Consider the following 21,846-nt stretch of genomic DNA (forward strand, 5'->3'; position numbering starts at 1 on the left):
TGCACACAGAAATGAATGAAGCAGAATGTGATAGGCTGTTTCCAAACATGGCCACGCAATATCTCCCATCCTAGCTTGTTCTTTTGCAATGTCACTTTCCCAATTTTGCATCAGGAGATGTAGTCTATTCTGCCCGTCTGGCCCTGTGATGTATTGTTTTTTTTGTTTTGTTTTGTTTTGTTTTTTGCGGTACGTGGGCCTCTTACCGCTGTGGCCTCTCCTGTTGCAGAGCACAGGCTCAGTGGCCATGGCTCATGGGCCCAGCCGCTCTGTGGCATGTGGGATCTTCCCGGACCGGGGCACGTGTCCCCTGCATCGGCAGGCGGACTCTCAACCACTACGCCACCAGGAAAGCCCCTGTGATGTGTTTTGACCAACAGAATACAGTGGGAGTCACTGTGTAACTTTGAAGGCTTGACCTTAAGAGATCTGCAGTTCCCACCTTCTCTGCTTGGAAAGATGCTACTTGGAACCGCAATAAGCTGAGAGGAAGCCCAAGCATCAGGGGAGAGAAGTGGAAAAATGAGAAGCTCAGCTGAGAGCAGGAAGTGAGGGTTCAGACGTACAGCCTCAATTAAGGAATCCAAGCCAGACGCCAGGTATTGGAGCTGCCTCAGCTAAAGCCTCAGACACGGAACAGAGACGAGCTTCCCGGGCTGTGTCCTGCCTAATCACAAGAGAACAACAGAGAAACACTGAGGTCAGGATAGAGGAAGGGTGAACAAACTTCTTTGGTAAAGAGCTAGGAAGTAAATATTCTAAACTTTGTGGACTGTACTGTCCTTGCCCCAACTATTCAATTCTGCCATTATAGAGAAAAACGAAGATAATATGTAACCATAGGGGTGTGTCTGAGTTCCAATTAAACTTTATTTACAAAAACAGATAGAGGGCAGAATCTGTCTTGGTGGTTATACTTGCCAGTCCCTCATCACGGCTTAGACAATGAGTTTACCTACTAAAGGAGCAACGCCTGAGAGTTGCTTCTTAAAAGATCTATTGGAGGGGCTTCCCTGGTGGCGTAGTGGTTGAGAGTCCACCTGCCGATGCAGGGGACACGGGTTCGTGCCCTGGTCCGGGAGGATCCCACATGCCGCAGAGCGGCTGGGCCCGTGAGCCATGGCCGCTGAGCCTGCACATCCGGAGCCTGTGCTCCGCAACGGGAGAGGCCACAACAGTGAGAGGCCGGCGTACCGCAAAAAAAAAAAAAAAAAAAAAAAAAAAAAAAGATCTATTGGAAACTGAAGCTCTGAGATCCTTGGAAGCTCTTATACTTTATGTGTAAAGTAAGAGTGACACTGTGAAGTTGCATACACTGGACTCTGAAAAGTCATCCCAACAGAGAGCTGAGTCATCAGAGAAAGCGTGGAGAGGCAACAGGGACAAATGTGGGAGCTGGGAGCCTGAGAGCTTCAGACAGGGACTGAGAATTTTGCACGTGGTTCAACAGAAGCTCCAGCTCTCCTGTCTGCACACCATACTGAGCACTTGGTACCTCTGCTCTGGCAGTTATTTTATTGAATTAATGTACTTGTCACCCTCCCCATAGAGACCATCACGAACAAGAGTTTCTTAAGGACGGGGAGCTTGTCTTTTTATTATTTGGAAGTTGCATTTCTTATCTACTTTTTTTTTCCTAGAAGAGGCATGCATATTTCTTGTTTCCTGGGCTTTTTGACTTCCCTTCCTGCCTGACGTTTCTTTCTTTTTTTTTTTTTTTAACATCTTTATTGGAGTATAATTGCTTTTCAATGGTGTGTTAGTTTCTGCCATATAACAAAGTGAATCAGCTATACATATACGTATATTCCCATTTCTCCTCCCTCTTGCATCTCCCTGTTTCTTTTTTTTTTACATCTTTATTGGAGTATAATTGCTTTACAATGGTGTGTTAGTTTCTGCTTTATAACAAAGTGAATCAGTTATACCTATACATACGTTCCCATATCTCTTCCCTCCTGCATCTCCCTCCCTCCCACCCTCCCTATCCCACCCCTCCAGGCGGTCACAAAGCACCGAGCTGATCTCCCTGTGCTATGTGGCTGCTTCCCACCAGCCATCCACCCCACGCTTGGTAGTGTATATATGTCCATGCCTCTCTCGCGCTTTGTCATAGCTTACCCTTCCCCCTCCCCATATTCTCAAGTCCATTCTCTAGTAGGTCTCTGTCTTTATTCCTGTCTTACCCCTAGGTTCTTCATGACACTTTTTTTTCTTAAATTCCATATATATGTGTTAGCATACGGTATTTGTCTTTCTCTTTCTGACTTACTTCACTCTGTATGATAGACTCTAGGTCTATCCACCTCATTGCAAATAGCCCAACTTCGTTTCCCTTTATGGCCGAGTAATAGTCCATTGTATATATGTGCCACATCTTCTTTATCCACAATGGAACAGGATAGAAAGCCCAGAGATAAACCCACACACATATGGTCACCTTATCTTTGATAAACGAGGCAGGAATGTACAGTGGAGAAAGGACAGCCTCTTCAATAAGTGGTGCTGGGAAAACTGGACAGGTACATGTAAAAGTGTGAGATTAGATCACTCCCTAACACCATACACAAAATAAGCTCAAAATGGATTAAAGACCTAAATGTAAGGCCAGAAACTATCAAACTCTTAGAGGAAAACATAGGCAGAACACTCTATGACATAAATCACAACAAGATCCTTTTTGCCCCACCTCCTAGAGTAATGGAAATAAAACCAAAAATAAACAAATGGGACCTAATGAAACTTCAAAGCTTTTGCACAGCAAAGGAAACCATAAACAAGACCAAAAGACAACCCTCAGAATGGGAGAAAATATTTTCAAATGAAGCAACTGACAAAGGATTAATCTCCAAAATTTATAAGCAGCTCATGCAGCTCAATAACAAAAAAAACAAACAACCCAATCCAAAAATGGGCAGAAGACCTAAATAGACATTTCTCCAAAGAAGAGATACAGACTGCCAACAAACACATGAAAGAATGCTCAACATCATTAATCATTAGAGAAATGCACATCTCCCTGTTTCTTAAGCACAAGCCTGCATCTCTTGATCAAGAGAACAACTCATTGGTTAACCTGAAGACCGTACTTCAGCTGCTTCAGGAAAGCACTGGTGAAATTATTGAGACTTTTGCATTTAAGTGAAAACCAGTAGGACTTATAAAAATGTGACTCTGGATAAAGGAAATTTGAGCTGCTACCATTCCTCCTGATGATAGTTCCAAGATGGAAGAGTAAGAGAAAAATCTTCAGGAACCAAATCATAAGGCAGATAAATTCCCAGGGGGAAAACCATTCAGAGCATGGATCTTGAAGAGCAGAGAGGCCGTGGTTTGGAGGAGACGACTTTGACAGGCTACTCCATTTCTTCCTGCTTCCTAGGTTACTCCACGTGTCACACAGCCACTTACTGTGGTTCCTTCCCTCATCCTTGATGAATCCCACTGAAAAATCCTGTAATCGTTACCTCTGAGAAGCTCCACTGCTCACTTTTCTATGTATTTTTTCATGTCTGTTATATGTATGCTTGCATAGACAGATATACCTGTATACACATCGCCAGAAAGAGAGAGCAGTAACTATGATCTGCTTGGATCTTAAGTGAACTAAGGTTTGGAATGTGTATCAGCCCCAGCCATCCTCCCAACTCCATCTCTGGACACTGCCCACATCAAATTGTCAGTATTTCTCCACTGTAGTCTTCTCCCCAAGATCTGGCTCAAACTTTTTCTGAAAAATCCTTCACCATTCTCAAGCGAATTCAAGCCATCGTGTTCTCCAGGTGTTTATGTGTGCATTCTTTTTTTTTTCTCTTTTAAAGTGTTATCATATTACTCTGATGTTTAAGCATACATATATTTCATTGGACTATGAGCTTTCCCAAATCAGGGCACATATCACATAGCTTGTAATAAGCATGCGATCAATATTTGTTGAATAAATGACTAATAAAAGAATAGAATGAGTGAAGACTTGTTGAATTTAATGGATTTAAATTTTTAAATAGAAAGACAGGATATAGTTACTCACCAAACTGAAAATCTGTGTTTCTCCAGTTCCTCCAAATAAGATGTATCCTGAGAATAATCTTCAATTTCTCCAGTTTTCCAAGCAGTTGATTTTTCCTTCACAGAATGAAATGAAATTAAATAAATGGGGAGAAAAAGTATTTTAGCAGGGAGCAGATAGAAAGTTTACCTGGCTTCAGTGACAATTTTCCCAGAATGACTTATGGAATCATTGGTCATACAGAAACATAGTTAGCCATGATTTTGCATTGAAATTATGGCTTTATATTCCAGATTCTCTTACTAAATTTTCATGTCTATATTGGCAGACTGTGACATGTTCATTTTCGTATTATCTCACATGGAACAGATTCTATAAATGTTGTTAGAATGAAAACAACATCATAACCATGGTTATGATTTTCGTATTAAATCCAGACTATTGCAAGTAAAGAAGATGCAGCTTGAACTAGCTTTTAGCAGAAAGGAATTTGGAGAAAAGTTTGACCAGCCAGGCTACTGCGAAGGCAAGGAGTCAGCTGGATTTCTGGACTAGGGGAGCAAAGGAATCAAAGGCCACCAGGATTCCTTTCCACCCTACCTCTACTTTGTTTTAGCAGGCCGCTTCATGTTAGCATTGGTTCCAAAAACTCCTGAGTTCCACAGTCTCAATAACATCAATTTAAACTCAGGACCATACAATGTCTGTGGAGCTGATTTATGAGAACTTGAGAAAATCATGTGACCCAGGATGATGGTTCCAGAAAACAGATTGCCTCACTGGAGAAACTAAACCCTATAATTCAACCAAGGATTCTGAAGAGCCCGGCTTTGGAGAGGAGTGGGGAGAGAGGGAGCATCTAACCTAGACAGACTCTTCCCTCTTCCACCAAAACAGTTAAACTTTTATCTGTTTATATATTGAAGTCTCCCATACAATTTAATTACAAAATACTGCTGACAAAAAGGCATTTGTAAACCACTAGCTACAGAAGAAGTTAGACATGACTGGCACTTATAAGATAGTTGTGCTAATGTTCTTTCCTTTTCTTTAGACCCTTCTCAAGTGTTTTTGATCATAATTTATAAGAGGCTCGTTACTTGAAATTCCTTGATATCAATTCATACAAGTTTTAGCACAAGTCTGTAGCTGAAATATTTTGCAATTGCAGGATGCTTTTGGGATGTTTGGGATGCACAGGTGGTAGTAACCAGGAAAACCCTGGAGTGAAACTCAGGTGAAATAGATGCGTCATCAAATCTCCACAAGGCTCATTTCTTTTATTATAAAATTGATTGATTTGATCACCTTAAGAACAAAATTCATTTATGAGAGCCATCAACTGAAGGTACCTTTGGTTGTGGTCTTTTTTATCTTTCTCAGACTCTATAGCTCCTGTGCCAATAAAGGTACTTTTAATCAGATTATTTACTGTTGGTATTTTTAATTACTCCATTCCTGAGTAAGTTAAAGTGTGTCAAAATTCTTTAAAATATACGAGAGCTCTGAATTGTCCCAACTAAACAAACGTATTTGATTTGCACACCTTACCTGATTGCTAAAAACATGCTTTTGTAGGTATTTAACCTTTAAATTAGATGGCATTTTTATTTATGAGATGTTTACATACTTTATTCAGTCTTACTAAATAGAAAGTTGAAACGGCTATCAAGAATTATACCAAGGATTTGGTTTACCCACCAAACCCCCTGATTTGTTAAAAAATACGTGTTCTATGATATAGTATATTAAACTGCTTTCTATTTGGTTAATCGGTTAATGTCTATCTTGATTGTTCAACTAAATTCATGGTAAAAATGGTATGTAGTATATATTTCCATGTCTCTTTCACAGCTCCTAACATGGTAATAAGCACATAGTAAATACTCAAGAATTAGTTATTAGAAGTCACTTCATTAAGTACTTATATTACAATGACAATGGACTACCTCAAGTTGCTAAGTCACAAAGAAAAACACCTGTTAACTCTAAAAATAAAAGTTTTCTGAACCTTTGGATTTCCTTTAACGAATGTTTAACTTAATGTGCTAAAAATTCCTTCAAATGGGTGTTTTGGAAGACATAAAGTCACAGACACTTGTTCATCTCCAAAGAAATGAACCCAAAGAGGAACAAAAACCCAAAGAAAATAAGAGTTTTAAACCCAAAAAGATATAAATATGTACAGCAAAATTCCCAGGTGAGTGAGTACCGGAGTGTGTGAGCCTGAATGAATGTTCACATGAATACACTCAACAATCTGATCGACCAAGCACAAATTCTTATCTTGAATCTATGCCCAACAACTAATACATTAAATAGGATATCATCAACATTTAAAGACAGAAAATAAATCCTCTGGTCCATGACAACTTTAAGTCCCTGAAGCCAAAGAACATCGTTATTAAAAAATAATAATAATAAAGTCTTCCAACAGCATTGTCTTTAGAAAGATGAATATCTATACTTTAAAGGAGAAATTGGTGGTGCAAATTTGTTCTGGAATGGCGCATTTCACATATCATCTGTATGGCTACTCAGAGTCTGACCGATCGCAGAAACCACTAGCAAATATGTAAATATAAATCGCTAGAATTCAGAATACGATTTTCAAGTTCACGAGCTAAAAATGTGGTCTGTGAGGATGGCCATTCAAATACAGCATCAATGAGGAAGCAACACACATGCACTCTTTCAAACACAACACAAAATGAGAGCCAAGAAGTGTTTTATAGAATTTTCAGAAACTAAAGTGTATTGTGTTGCAGTCAACAGGGCCAACAAGTGACGGTCAGAAGACTCTCATTCGCGTCTTCTCGCTGCTTTGGAAACTTAAATTATTTAAAGTCCATGAATTTGAGTTTTTTAATCTGAAAAATGGAGATAATATTTGTCTTGCACAGATCGCAGGATTTTTTATGAAGACAAAGTGATATAATAGCTATAAAATTCTTTCTGGGGATGGAAAGGATAGAACTTAACATGCTTTAGGACATTAAGGATATAAGTAGCATCTGGTACAGTGCAATATATAGCGTGGGTGATCAAGGGAACATTTAACATCCTTTATTGTGCATTTATTACAGCATTTCTAAGAAGCTGCCTAGTAGAAAATACTATAGGAAGACTTAAGATATTAATTTATTAATATTAAGATATTAAGATAATATTAAGGTAGAAGACAAGATATTAAGTCTCAAAGTTGCTCCTGCTCGCTGCAAATAGAGAAAGCCCGCATGCAGCAACGAAGACCCAATGCAGCCAAAAATAAATTGCTTTAAAAAAAAAAAAGTTGCCCAGCTCATGAAATGAAAGACCCATTTAATTGTGTTATATGATAGAAAGCAAAGCCCAGGGTTCCTACCTTGTCGTTTAGAGGTTGTTACCCCTTAGCAATAATTCCTTCCATGGACCATTTGCTTAATGAAGAAGGGTGATGATGACGGGACCGATGAGAAGGTAAGTCTTTGTGCAGAGAAAGAGAGCTTGCAGTTCACAGGTCAGTGGCACCAGTGCAGTGGAAAAGCACTGCGGCTCTGGCACAATTAGGCTCCACTTAGCAGCAGCATTTTTTCCCCAAACTCTTTACAGGGTCTTTGTGCAGAGCTCTGGGGAGCACTGTTCATCTGCCCATCTGGCCAGATGAAGAGCAAGGGGATTGTTTCATCAAAAGAGAGAGCCTTAGAAAGAGGAAATAGCGAATAAAGAGCTGAATCCTGAGGATTATGAATGCTTTTGAACTGCCCTGGGAAGATCAGAAGTGAACAGCACCATTTTTTAAGAAGGCAGGGGAGGACAGTTTGGGGTGGACGAACGGTGCTAAGAGGCTTGTGTTAATAGGATCACAGAACTGCAAGTCATCGATAACAACAACAAACACCAGGTGCATCTGAAGTAACAAAGCAAATAAATATGACATCATGTTCAGTTCCATCAATGGTGTTATTATCATCTAAAAAATAAAAACCCATAGCTCCAAATCAAATCCAGCCTAAATCCTGAGACCATCCAGCAAGAATACTATTTCCTCTTTCTTTAATTCATTTCTGATGTGTGTTCCAGAGAATTTTTCAGGACAGGCTTTCTATCAGCAGTATCCAGGGAGAAGCAAGGTGCTCCTTCCTGGCTTGGTAGCTCAGGATTTACCCAGAGAGACCTCTCGGGTAACTAACCCCTTGGGTTTCTGTTTCCGCCCTCTGGATGACAACTAACATCTCTGACCACTTTGGACCACACATTTTGATTGTTTTCTGGCTCCGTGTTATTTGAAAAATGAATGCCTCACGTGTGGAGTTCGATATTAACCTCAGTTTTCCCACAGCCACCCTATCAATTGCCTGGGTTAGAGTCTTTAATAGCAGTTGAAGATCCAAATTAATTCCTATCACTATGAGAAGATGAGGGGAGAAAAAGAACACACTTAAATTGGCATAGGGGGTCTCAGATTTAGATTTAGTAGATGGTATAAGCTCCCTTGTACTCAGTCACTTGCACCTTGGGTGTATTTCTGGCTCTGTCTTCCCACAGCGCTGATGTTACAAAGACGTATTACCAGCAGGCACAAAGCTGCTTCCTAAAGCAGTTCAGAGTTAAGACACCTTCTCAAAGTGCCTGACCCCCAGGGAAGAGCTTACTCCTCCAAACAATCGACCAGCAATTTGGGGAGTATAACATTAAAAATAAAATGAAAAAGAGAACTCCTGAATTGAACGGTGAACTCAGAAAACATAGGGAAGAATTTTAGGTTTTCTGAGTGATTGCATTCTTTCTCATCTTACTTAATTCAGTCTTTCTTCTAATCTCAAAATTTATGATCAACAGATGACATGAAAATTTTACAAAAATATTTAAAATGCTAATATTAGGTCCACAATAGCCTAGAAATCTCATAGATGTATCCTTCCTTTAGCCTCCAAAAAAACATACATAAAAGTGCCTAATACATAATATGTAAAAGGATGTAAGTTTTTTTCCTTTGTAGCAAATTGTCCTTGGTTTCCATAGCGTATTCTTTAAATTAAGGTTATAAGACCCAAGAAGTAGAAAACATACACCTGGCTGAAAGGACAAAGAAATAAACAACTTTTTGAAGTATTAGTTCATGATGGATACAAATATGGATTCTAGAAACAGACTGGTTCAAAGCCCAGCTATACACTTGTCAACAATGTTTTTTTTTTTGGCTAAGTTGCTCCATCTCTCATGCCTTATTTTTCTCACCTGCTAAATATAGAAAATATGTCAATAGCAGTATCTATCCCATTAGTTTGTTGTGAGAATAAGACAGTCATTTGATATGAAGGACCTGAGAACATTTTCTGGCCTCTAGTAACTTCCTAGCACTCAGTGAATGTTATCTTTCACTGTTACAAATTTCACTAAACTTTTGATTTCTAAACTTTCTTCTTCTGCAATACAAAAACAACTATAATTGTAAATGCTGTTAAGTAGTCATCTAGACATTAAAAACCCATTTATTTGGGGTGGCGCAGTGGTTGAGACTCTGCCTGCTAATGCAGGGGACACGGGTTCGAGCCCTGGTCTGGGAGAATCCCACATGCCGCAGAGCAACTAGGCCCGTGAGCCACAACTACTGAGCCTGTGCATCTGGAGCCTGTGCTCCGCAACGAGAGGCCGCGATAGTGAGAGGCCCGCGCCCCGCGATGAAGAGTGGCCCCCGCTTGCCACAACTAGAGAAAGCCCTCGCACAGAAACGAAGACCCAACACAGCAAAAATAAATAAAATTAATTAATAAACTCCTAGCCCCAACATCTTCCTAAAAAAAAAAAGTGTACTTTAAAAAAAAGAAAACCATTTATTTGATTAGATGGTTGTCCACTATTTAGAGGTAGAAACAAGGTTTACTTTAAAATCAGTCTTTAGAGAATGGCATGAAAGTTGGCTCTATAGACCTGTATTAATTTAGTCAGCATACTGGAGTATAAAGATAATAATTCAGATAATTTGTATGAGAAAAGGCAGGGTTGGAGAGAAATCCTTTTACTTTGATTTTCTAGCCAGGCTAAATTTTCTGAATACTTAAAACTCGAAGTCATTTGGTCTATATAGATAAAGATTTTGGAAATGGTTAAATATCAAAAAACGGGATCCAGTAACACCAGTAAAATTAATTTAACCAACGTTTGGAAACCCAGGCTATGTAATTTATATAAATTCATCAGGATAGTTTCTGGATCGATTTCATGGCAGCCATGATCATGCCAAATAAATACAGTACAATCAGCACATTTTCTAATCACCCTTCCCAAGATGGAAAGAGTCTTGTAGACTGGTTAATTTAACTAAAGTCTTCAACTGCTTAAAGAAGTCTGATTCGGATGTAATAAAAAATTATTAGCATTACTGATTTCACAAACGTCAGCTGCTTTACTATGCCCTGCACTTCAAAACCTGCTTTGATGACCAAATTACTTTCTACCTGGAAATATATTTTAAGAAATCATAGTTAATAATCAGGACCGTCGTTTTCATGGTCAAAACCAACTTCTATAGCCTTCATCTTATCTTATTGTGTAATTCATGGTCTTCTTTTGAGAGACTGAGATCACGGTCTATACGGCAGGGACCAATTTTATTAGAAATGCTTCCTAGGGTTAAAAACAAAAGGTGGAAAAAAATATTATAGATTTGTACTTCAGAGGATATGTAAGCTTACACTGCTGAAATCTAAGAGTTTATATAAAGCCTGACAAATGGGGGTAAAAGAAGGAATTCTCTGGAGGCTCTAAGTTGTTCTATGCTCCCAGTTTTAATTCAGTCAATGCATGAACTTCAAGTAGAACTTTACCATTGGCCACACCACAGGGATGTAATTTACAAGCAGCAGCTGTGTCTGATCTGCTTTCCGGGTAGGATTCTTTATCCTCAGCTATGTTTCTGTGATCAAGTTTTCAAAGAAATTTCTCTGTGCCTCACACCAGTATTCCATTATAAAACCTTGAGACTAGACAGTTCTCTTATCTGTGTGTACCCAACACTTCTCACCTGAGCTACCTTTATCATCTTTTGCAAGACTTGTTTTATATCAGGGTTTCTCAACTTCAGCATGAGCGACATTTTAGATTGGTTAACTCTTTGTTTGGGGGCTGTCCAGTGTTTTGTAGGATGTTTAGCAACATCTCTGGCCTCTACCTACTAGATGCCAAAGGCACCCTTTACCCCCCCAGCCCTCCCCTAGTTGGAGACAATTTAAAATGTCTCCAGACATTGCCAAATGTCCTTTGGGGAGCAAAACATCCCCAATTGAGAACTACTGCTCTAGATCAAACATTCCTTGCAGATGATGTGTTTTGCTCATCTTTCTCCTATTATGTCCAGCACAGTGCCTGAAATGGAATGCCTCCTCAACAAATGTTTCTTAAATTATAAACAAAGAAAGATAGTACATAAGCAGGTATATCTTTACCTTTACGACTGTCAATCCATTGGCTTGACCTCTCACTTCAATGAGCCCATGTGCTAAGGCCTATCCCCAGCATCTTGTGACAAATACCCTGGCCCAGAAGCTGCTAGAGATTGGAGTACCTTAACAGAGCCACAGCTCTTACCAAGAGGTTGACCCCAAATCTTTTTTTAAAAAGTACACATGCATCATGTACCATGAGCAGTCACAGCCTTGCTGTCTGTCCTCTTCTCTCCCTCTAGGGATTAAAGGCTGCCATCCTCAGCCCTTTGGAATTGCCTTTGTGTATGTTTTTAAATGAGCTTTCCAGCGTGTAAAATGTTGAGGACGTGGTCTCCCTGTCTGCATGCTTTGGAAAACTTTTCCTCCCTAAAGATGACCCAGCCAGCCTCATGAACATTCTCTAAGTTTTTTATAGTGCTGGTCGCTGAAGAAAAATTCTTTTACCTTTGCTTCATCTGAAAATGTCTTTATATCAACCTCAATTCATGAAGGATTTTTTGCTGGATACAGATTTCTGAATTGACATTTTTTAGCATTTTACATATGTCATTACATTGACTTCGGGTCTCCATTGTTTCAGATGATAATGTCCATCATTTCTCAGATCACTGTTCCCCTTTTTGTAATATGGGTTTTTTTCCTTCTGTCTACTTTCAAGATTTTTGCTTTAACTTTGTTTAACTGTGTTCAGCAGTTTCATTATGATATTTTTAAATGTAGCTTCCCTTGTATTTATTCTTTTGGGGTTCACTGAGAGTATTCAATCTATGAGTCAATATATTCCATCAAATTTGGGGGATTTCCAATCATCACTTTTTTAATACATATTTTCTTCCATTTTATGACCCTCTTTTCTTACCTAAGATTCCCATTGTATGTATGTAAAACTATGTGATATAGCCCCATGGGGCTCTCTGAGTCTCTCTTCATTTTTCTCCCAGCTTTTTCTTTTCTGTATTTCAAATTTGTTAATTTCTTTTAATTCTTGGATTCTTCAGTTCTGAAACTTCCATTTGGTTACAATTTTATAGTGTCTATATCTCTGCTGAGATGACCTGACTATTCATTCATTAAAACCATACTATCCTTGAATCATTTGAAAGTGCTTTTTAAAAAATTATGAACATGTTTATAATGGATGTTTTAATGGTTTTTCCTGCTAAATTTAATATCTGAATCATCTTACAGTTATTTTTATTCACTATTTTCCCTGTCTAAGGTTTATATTCTCCTGTTTCTTTGCATGTCTAATAATTATAGATTATATAATGGATACTGTAGAACTGTAGGAGACTCTGGATTCTGTTATCTTCCTTGGAAAGATGTTCATATTTTTTTCCTAGTACACAGTTCAATTACTGGCTAATTTTATTAAACTTGCGTAGGCTTAAATTTACATTTTTTCTTTCTTTTTTTTTCTTTTTTTGCTGCGTTGGGTCTTCATCGTTGTGTGCAGGCTTTCTCCAGTTGCTTTGAGCGGGGGCTGCTCGTCGTTGAGGTGCTCAGGCTTCTCATTGCAGTGGCTTCTCTTGTTGTGGAGCATGGACTCTAGGCATGTGGGCTTCAGTAGTTGGGGCACGCGGGCTCTAGGGTGTGTGGGCTTCAGTAGTTGTGGCTCATAGACGCTAGAGCACAGGCTTGGTAGTTGTGGTTCACAGGCTTCAGCTGTTGTGGCTCGTGGGCTCTAGAGTGCAGGCTCAGTAGTTGTGGTGCACAGGCTTAGTTGCTCCGCGGCATGTGGGATCCTCCCGAACCAGGGCTCGAACCTGCGTCCCCTGTATTGGCAGGCAGATTCTTAACCACTGCGCCACCAGGGAAGTCCCTAAATTTACATTTTGTTTTAGCGTTTCTGTGAAAAACTAAGAGTTTCCAAGCCACTCTAACTTACCAGAACTCAACTTCAGGTCTCTAACTCTTCTACCATTACTGTCAGAGCTTTGTTTTAGGCTTAAAATAAGCCTCTCTAGAGCATGGTCTTTATTCCTAATATGCAGACTTTTGGCATCTCAGTTTGCTGTCAAATTGAAAATGAGGTATTAACATGACTCTCCTGACTTGAATGCTGCCTCTGTTCCAACACTAGTTATCGCTGTTCTTCTCTCAGGTCCATAGTCGTCACTTAGCAAACCTCCGTTGTTCTCCCTGTGGCCATGTACAGCATTACCCTCAGCTAAGGACTCATGGCTGGGGCGTGGTCCCTGTCCTGATTTCTGGGCTCCTCTCTGCACAGCTCCCTGCTCTTTCTCACTCTGCAGATTCTAGCTACTTTGTCTCAGCTTAATGGGACTTTCTCTGCTTGAATTTTGCTTCACTGCTTTAGAGTCAGAATTTTTGCCAGGTAGACAGCCAGGGTTTTCCTCAAAAGTTTCTCTTCTCTCTGGGATCAGCAAGTCTTGTGCTTTCTGATGGCCAATGCTCCATGACAATGAAAACATTAACATGCTTCATATGTTCTCTCCAGTTTAATGGCTGATTGTAAAAGAAGAGCTAGTCTGGTACCAGCTACTCTGCCATAGCTAAAACCAGAAGTTGCAGTGTTGTTTATTTTTTAATTAAAAGTAGGAATGGATACATAAATTGGTCACAGGCTAACTAGCACCCACGTTTATGTGTCAGTAATACAAATATAGGTTAATTACTTTGAAAGTCCACTTTATTTTATGGAACCACTACTCAATTTAATTATCAGCTCATCTTATATTGAGAACAAGATGAAATATTTACAAATAACAGTAACCTGCTGATGCCTTTGGAATGTGTCATCTGGGATCACCCAGAAAAAATAAATGGAACAGTCATATTTTTAATAATACATGAGGTGCACAAGGAAAACACTTGTCAAAACTGTATGATGTTTCAGTACCCTATCTATATATAAATGCACATGTTTATAAAAGTGTGTTTTCCCTGTGTTGGGCTAATCTTTTTTACTTGGCATATTTTTAATGGTTTTTTCCAAATGACCTTTGTAAAATTAATCAAGGATCTGACACTGTCCTTTGGAGAAATGCAAAGAAAGAATACTGCTTACAGTAACTTTTGCACGAAGAACAGCCAGAAAATGACAAAACAGAGAAAACATTAATACTGAAAAAAACTAAAGCCTGAAAGTGGAACTAACTGAAAAATGTTGCCTTTTTGTTAGTAATATTTTCGTGGGTCTCTGAAATTTTATTTTCCCTTTATTTTCGAAACCACTGTCTTTGTTCTTAGAGATCAGATGGATTTCTCAAAACAATCTAAGTAAAATACACCGCAGTTTTTCAAGAGCTCTAATAGTGAAGAGCATCTCAAATTAAAGATGAGTAAAATGTACAGAAAATATGTGTAAAAAATACAAATACAGAAAACCTAGAAAAATGTCTGCAATTAGACAGGATGGAAATCTAAAAAGAAATTAAATGCAGTTGTAATACATTTCCTATTCTTTTCTTTGAGAAAATTACTACTGAAGTGAGGAATTTCTTCCTCCTGTAATTTAAATGTTAAACTGCCAGATGTGTGTCTCATGCTTGAAGAGTCGAAGCTTTGCATTATTTAGCATATTAAGAATCACAGAATTTTAAAAAGGGCTCCTTTATTGCCTGGAGGTTCTAATTAAGTAAACCTTAGCCTGGTACATTTAAAACTTGCAATACAAGAGATTTTGCTCTCTTTTTTTTCCCATAGTCAAATCACATCTATATAATAAACATGGAAAATCTGAGATGATATAATTTTTCTTTTGCTTGAAGAATTAAAGCTATCTATTATTTTAAGAAGTTTTTAATAGAGGCCAGCAATCTAGAAGACAACTCAGGATTCAAAATACTTTTTAATCATTGCAAGTTGCTTTCCTTATTTATACCAAATAATGTGTGTTTCATAAAGGCAGTTCTATACTATCAATCTTACTCTCTCTTCCTTATTTTCCCTGTCTCTGCTGTGATCTCAACTATTCTCCTCTTGTTAGACAAAAACAATGCTAAGGAGCAACAAGAAGATCATAGGTTTTAGATTGATATTATGTTTTTGTGCATTTCTGTGTGCTGTTTATCCGTGTTAAATATCTGATCACACAGCACTAATTAGCTGTCCTTTCAGCAATTTGCGGAAAGAGTTTCAGCAGCTAAAGTAAAAACCATAATCAAATGGAAGCCCTGTAGGCACCCAACATTCATAAATCATTCCCTTAAACACAGTTATTTTTGCCATTGTAGAAAATGTCAAAGGTGTCAACTCTGTCCAAATATACCACTTAACAGTAACTATTTTAGTAAATTGACTTGAAATGCATTCAGCTTACTGACAGTTAGAAGCACATGATCTAGTTCACAGTACAAATGAATAGGTTATAGGCCAAAATAAATACCAAAGTACGAATTCTCAACGACACGTTGCCATAACCATGGCTGCAACCACAGACCAAAGTCTCAGCATTGTTTATCTACGGCAGAAACAGATGCTTAAAATTTTTGAAATCTGGTTGTTTATATCTAGTTTCTAGTTAAGAAAGTAAAAATGTTTTAACCATTTTCAAAATAAGGGTCGAATATCTATTTGAGGATATTAACAGTGAATGAACTAGAAATGACATAAATGCAGGTAATGACTTGATAACATTCTCTGCTAGCAGCATAGATTGAACCTATAAACTAACTTCTTGGATGCTGCCAACATAAATAGATAAATGTTGGTCATAATGTCAGGGAACAAATTCTATCTTTTCTTCATGGGAAGAACAAATGAACAAACTGATCTTCAAAAATGAGACTCTTGACAAAGGGCAAGTACCATAGAATTGGAGCTCAGGCTTGGCCAGGATTAGTCCCCCTAAAGCCTCAGATATTTAGTAAAAGGTAAAGTGCTCCTACTATTTTATGAACTGCTTTCTTAGAAGTGTTAAGAAGCTTAATGGTTTCATATTTGGGGATGTTTTAATATTAGTGACATCAGGAATGCAACAAAACTATTCCCAATTTCACTTCTGCCCAAACCTCTAAGGCATAATCTGTCCACACAGACCTCAACCCATGTGGCACTTTGGTACCACTTATGAATATCAACAGTTAGTTGATTGATAATAATACATTATATTTTATGCAGTATTTTTCAGTTTATTAAAACAAATTTACATATGTTACTTATTTAATTCAAGTTATTTTTTTTACCTTTATAGCCAGCACAGAACCGTAAATATTTCTGCCATCATATCAACCAGTAGTGATCTCTGAATATTTTGCATTTTCAGGATGAAAAATAGACTCATACATGCATGTCTTGCCTAATAAAATATTATTGTAAGAGCAGGAATATACGTGGTTATTCTTTCCAAGAATAATTTTTAAACATCACCCATTTCTGCCATCCTTAAAAAGATTGCATCCTTTTATGAAAGTTAGCTTCTTTTTCCCTTATTCTTAAAAATATTAAACTCTCCATCTTAAGTACAATGAAAGAATTCAGAAATTTTAATATGCTGCTCATGAGCTTTCCTTGGTTATCATCACTGACAATTTCATTGAACTTAGAACACCCAAAGCTACTTAGAATAATAAATTATTTTACCCACTAGTAAGTCCTTATTGTTAAGAGAAAATTACGGGTAAGGATAGAGGGAATCATTGCCCAGTACTGAAATTAAGCAGGATATGGACATAGCCAAGTGCATTTTTCTCATTATAGTAACTAATACAATAACACAAAGGTGATTTAGTGAGCACCTACTGCATGTATTGCACTCTACATAAACTACTACTAATCCTCAAGTAAGGCCTGTTATCCCCCCTTTATAGGTAAAGAAGCAAATGTTCACAGATTAAGGAACATGATAAACTACATTAAAGGGTAAGAGTCAGGGTGTGAATGTAAGCCTCCCTGCCTCCTATATCCACATTCCATTTCTTCCATGAAACGTGCACAGGTCTGCATTCTCTTTCAATTTCTTTCTTGCACATTTCCAGTAGGTAGACAGAGATCAGGGCTAGTTGTCACAAAAAGAAATAAAAACAGAACGTTGACTCAACACTCTAACTGTTGACTTTTAGCTATTCATACTAGGGAGAAGAGGAATAGTAATATCTTGAAGAAAATAATGGTAATAGCTAACATTGTTGAGTTCATACTACATACCAGGCTTTATAGATTTCAATGTCCCAAGTTAGTTACTAATTTTAAACTCTTATCCTCAAAACTGTTTTAAAACACTTCAATGAGTAATAGATGTTACCAATTCAAATTTTACCTCCTTCCCTGAGGATATTATGCTAAGTAAAGTTTGCTAGTCACAGAAAGACAAATATTGTATGGTTCCACTTATATGAGGGACCTAGAACGGTCAAATTCAGAGAGACAGAAAGTAGAAATGATGATTGCTAGGGACTGGAAGAAGGGTAAAACGGGAAGTTATTATTTAATGGAGAGTTTAAGTTGGAGAAGATGAAGAAATTCTGGAGATGGATGGAAGTGATGGGTGTACAACATTGTTAATGTACTTAGTGCCACCGAACGGTACACTTAAAAATAGTTAAAATGGTAAATTTCATATTATCTATATTTTGCCACAATTAAAACATGTTTTACCTCCATATTCCTCAAGTCCTAAATGAAATGCCAATAAACTTTTAAAATGCTGTAGTGCCCCCAAAACAAAACAAAAAACTGAGAGGACTTCTGGTTGGGACCAAATGGTATACACTTGTTTCTCCCTTCTTCTCCTCTCTAAGCATAACTAAAAAGCCTGGAAATAATGTAGGATGTAGCCAAAGGAAGTTCTGAAAGTTATAAAGAGGATGGAGAGATGATTATAGACCCCAGGACTAGAGCAACAATATAGGACAGGGCAGCCCATGCTCCCTCTCACGCCACCCAACAGAAGAAAGTAATCCAGAACGAGCATCTCCAACTCTGTCCTATCAGCAAATAGTGGTCCAAGTAGGACCCTATCTACCCTTAGAAAGGAAGTCCCACCAACAACATCAGGTGAGTCCAGCAGCACTGGAGAGCAGGATAGACCAGAACCTACTGAAATAAGCATCCAGGTGGTGCCCTCTCCTTCCCTGCAGCTTGAAACAGCCTTCCTCCCACCAAGAGAGGACAAACAGGTGGCCAAGTGGTACCAGCAGGGGAATCCCACCACAATTAATTCCTAGACCAGAAAGTTTCTTAACATCCTGAGGCTGGAGACGCCCTTCCCCACCTAAAGGCAGCAGGTGGCCAGGCCTGGGGAAGCTCCTTCTGTCCTCCCAGACGTCACCAGCAGGGTCCAGTGGGTGTGCCCCAGATATACAAGCTGAATCACGCAGACCAAAATAGCACATTTTCCAATTGCTGAAAGAAAGATTTGTCAACTACAAATTCTATATCCAGTGATTATCCTTCAGGAATGAAGGCAAAGTACATTCTCAAATGAAAGGAAACAAAAAGAATTTGTTGCTAGACCTTCCCTAAAATAATGGCTAAAGAAAGTTCTTCAAACAGAAAGGAAATTATAAAAGAAGAAATCTTAGAGCATCTGAAAGGGAAAAAAGAAAACATCAGAAAAAGCATCAAAGATGAGTATATATAATACACTCTTTTTACCCTCATGGGTTTTAAAAATCACACTTGATGACTGGAACAAAAACCATAACACTGTGTGGTACCCAAGACAATGATTTAAAAGTGGGGAAGGTAGGGCTTCCCTGGTGGCGCAGTGGTTGACAGTCCGCCTGCCGATGCAGGGGACGCGGGTTCGGGTCCCGGTCCGGGAAGATCCCGCATGCTGCAGAGTGGCTGGGCCCGTGAGTCATGGCCGCTGAGCCTGCGCGTCCGGAGCCTGTGCTCCGCAACGGGAGAGGCCACAACAGTGAGAGGCCCGCGTACCGCAAAAAAAAAAAAAAAAAAAGTGGGGAAGGTAAAGGGACTGAAATGGAAGTAAAGTACTTACACTTGACCCAAAGTGTAAAATATTGACACCAGGAAACTGAGACAAATCAACATATGTATAATGCCATACCCAGAGCGACTACTATGAAAAGTACACAAGAGATTTGTTCAAAAATTATCATCAAATCAGGATGGAATCCTAAAGAGGGTTCAAGTAATGCACAGGAAGGCAAGTAAAGAGGAACAGAGGAACGAAAAACAGAGGAAATAATGAGAAAACAAATACTAAAATGGCAGACTTAGTCCTAACATACCCAAAGTTACCTTATATGTAAACGGTCTAACTATACCAAGTAAAAGGCAGATATTGGCAGAGTGAATTTTAAAATATGACCTAATTATATGCTATTTACAAAAAAAATGCACTTCTAATTCAATGACAGGATAGATATGTTGTATTTTCATTTTTATTCAGTTCAAACTTTTTTGAGACTTTGTTGTTTTGCTCCACAGATTATTTAAAAGTGTGTTTAATTTCTAAGGTTTTAAAAGTTTCCTTTTGGTTTTATGTTAATTATTTCTGGTTTGATTTTATTATGATTACAGAAAACATTTTGTATGATTTCAATTCTTTTCAATTTTATGAGGTTTCTTTTATTGTCCCAGGATATATTTGTAAATCATTCATGGGCGCTTGAAAAAAATGTATATTGACCAATTTTACATAATCTCCTCTAGAAAACACAGGAGAAACACTTCCTAACTCATTTTATGAGACCATTATAACAATCCTGACACCAAAGCCAAAGACAGTACACTAAAAAACAAAACTACAAACCAATATCTCTCAGAAACTTGGAAAATTCTCAAGAAAATATTAGCAAATTGAATCTAACAATGTATGAAAAGAATTATACAGTTTGAATATATGGCTACAGTAATCAAAGCTGTGTGGTGTCGGGACAGACACGTAAGTCAATGGAAGAGAATAGAGAAGCCAGAAAAAAAGTTTAGAAAAATATGCTAAGTGGCTGATTTTTAAGAAAGGTGCAAAACCATGTCAATGGAGGAAAAACAGCCTTTATGACAAATGGTGTTGGAGCAACTGGCAAAAAATAATAATAGTAAAATAAAATAAATTAACCTAAACTTCATTCCTTATGTTAAAAATAATTCAAAATGGATTTGCTTTTTGAAACAAAAACAGGAGAAAATATTCAGGAACTTCAGGCAATGAGTTCTTAGACTTGACACCAAAGCCTGATCCATAAAAGGAGATTGATAAATTGGACTTCATTAAAATTCAAAATCTTTACTCTATGAAATACCCTGTTAAGAAGATGAAAAGGCAAGCTGCAGACTGAGAGAAAATATTTGCCAAGTCCATATCCAACAACTACTGGTTTTATTCAGCATGACATGTATTATGGGCAAAAAGTCAAGATGATGAACCCCTGATTTTGCTCCGACAACTAGTTCATCACACTTTATTTCATGACAATTATTCATACACATGACGCCTGATTCCTGCAAGTCTGAAAAAGGAAAAAAAAAAAAGATGTTTTATTACAAGTGTAGGTGAAGGTGTAAGGAGATACTATTAATTGTGGTTCAAGAAGAAAATGCTGCAATGTTTTAAGAAAATGCTTACACCTTTTAAATATTTGATCTTAGAAAGTTTGATATGCATGTGTCTGTGTGCACATGTGTTAATATTTCAATGCTGGAGAAGACACACTTGCTGATAAAAGCAATACACCAGCCTGAATATAGATCAACTAACTAATGAGAATTTGTTTGGAAAGAGAGGGTTAATAGTATGGGAGGAGAAATATTTGTGCTTTAGTGTTCTGTATTGCTTTTCACTGAATTATGTTTTCACAGTCTACGTCTGTTAACAACATTACCGCAGCCAATGTCTTTAACACTAGCATTATGCCTTGTATATGCTTATTTCTATGCGTGTTGAAAATACTGCAGGATCTTTTTTACTACAACTTTAAATCTACAAAATTCTAAACACAAGATTCTAGTGAAACAGTTCTGTGTTCATTTAACAAGTTATAGACTACAATCTTAACAAAAAAAAATAGTTGTGGCTTTGCAAACAAAGGTTGATCACACTCGCTGGCCTCTAGTAATGTAAAATAGTCAATGTGTCATGTATTTGTGCTACAGAGCATCAAGTCCTTCTATCCTTCATTGCCAAGGTGTCAACATTCAAGAGCAGACTGACTTTTCTTATAAAATGAGTTTAATACCAAAAAAGATTGCTTTCCCTCCTATCTCATGCTAAAGGAAATATTTACCTGTTTGACTCGAAAGCCTATTTTTCTAATTTATATTTCCTATTTCTTACTCCATATGGATCATCTAATTAGACTGAATGGATCATTGTGGATAAAAAGACTGTCGCTTTCTGCCAATTTTAATTTCAATGATTTCCACATTGAACAAAGTCAGTCACATGCTCATAAGAAAGAGAACTAAATCAGTCAGACCACTGAAGTGTTCAAAGCCAGCCTCATGTTTAGAAAGAGCTAATGAACCCATTTATTCACATGA

General features: G+C 37.9%; 1 protein-coding gene across 3 annotated transcripts in view; it reads right to left on the reverse strand.

Annotated features, from left to right (window-relative positions):
• The window catches only part of LOC307192803 (uncharacterized protein), a 268,351-nt gene that overhangs the window by 100,326 nt on the left and 146,179 nt on the right, over positions 1-21,846 (reverse strand). For all 3 annotated transcript variants that reach the window (XM_079934104.1, XM_079934105.1, XM_079934103.1), the window contains 2 exons: positions 10,536-10,618; positions 4,031-4,125 (listed from right to left, as the gene is read on the reverse strand). In XM_079934104.1, the coding sequence (XP_079790230.1) occupies positions 4,031-4,125; positions 10,536-10,618 (178 nt within the window). The remainder of the gene's footprint in view (positions 1-4,030; positions 4,126-10,535; positions 10,619-21,846) is intronic.

This window comes from Stenella coeruleoalba, assembly GCF_951394435.1.
Source record: "Stenella coeruleoalba genome assembly, chromosome: 10".
NCBI lineage: Eukaryota > Metazoa > Chordata > Mammalia > Artiodactyla > Delphinidae > Stenella > Stenella coeruleoalba.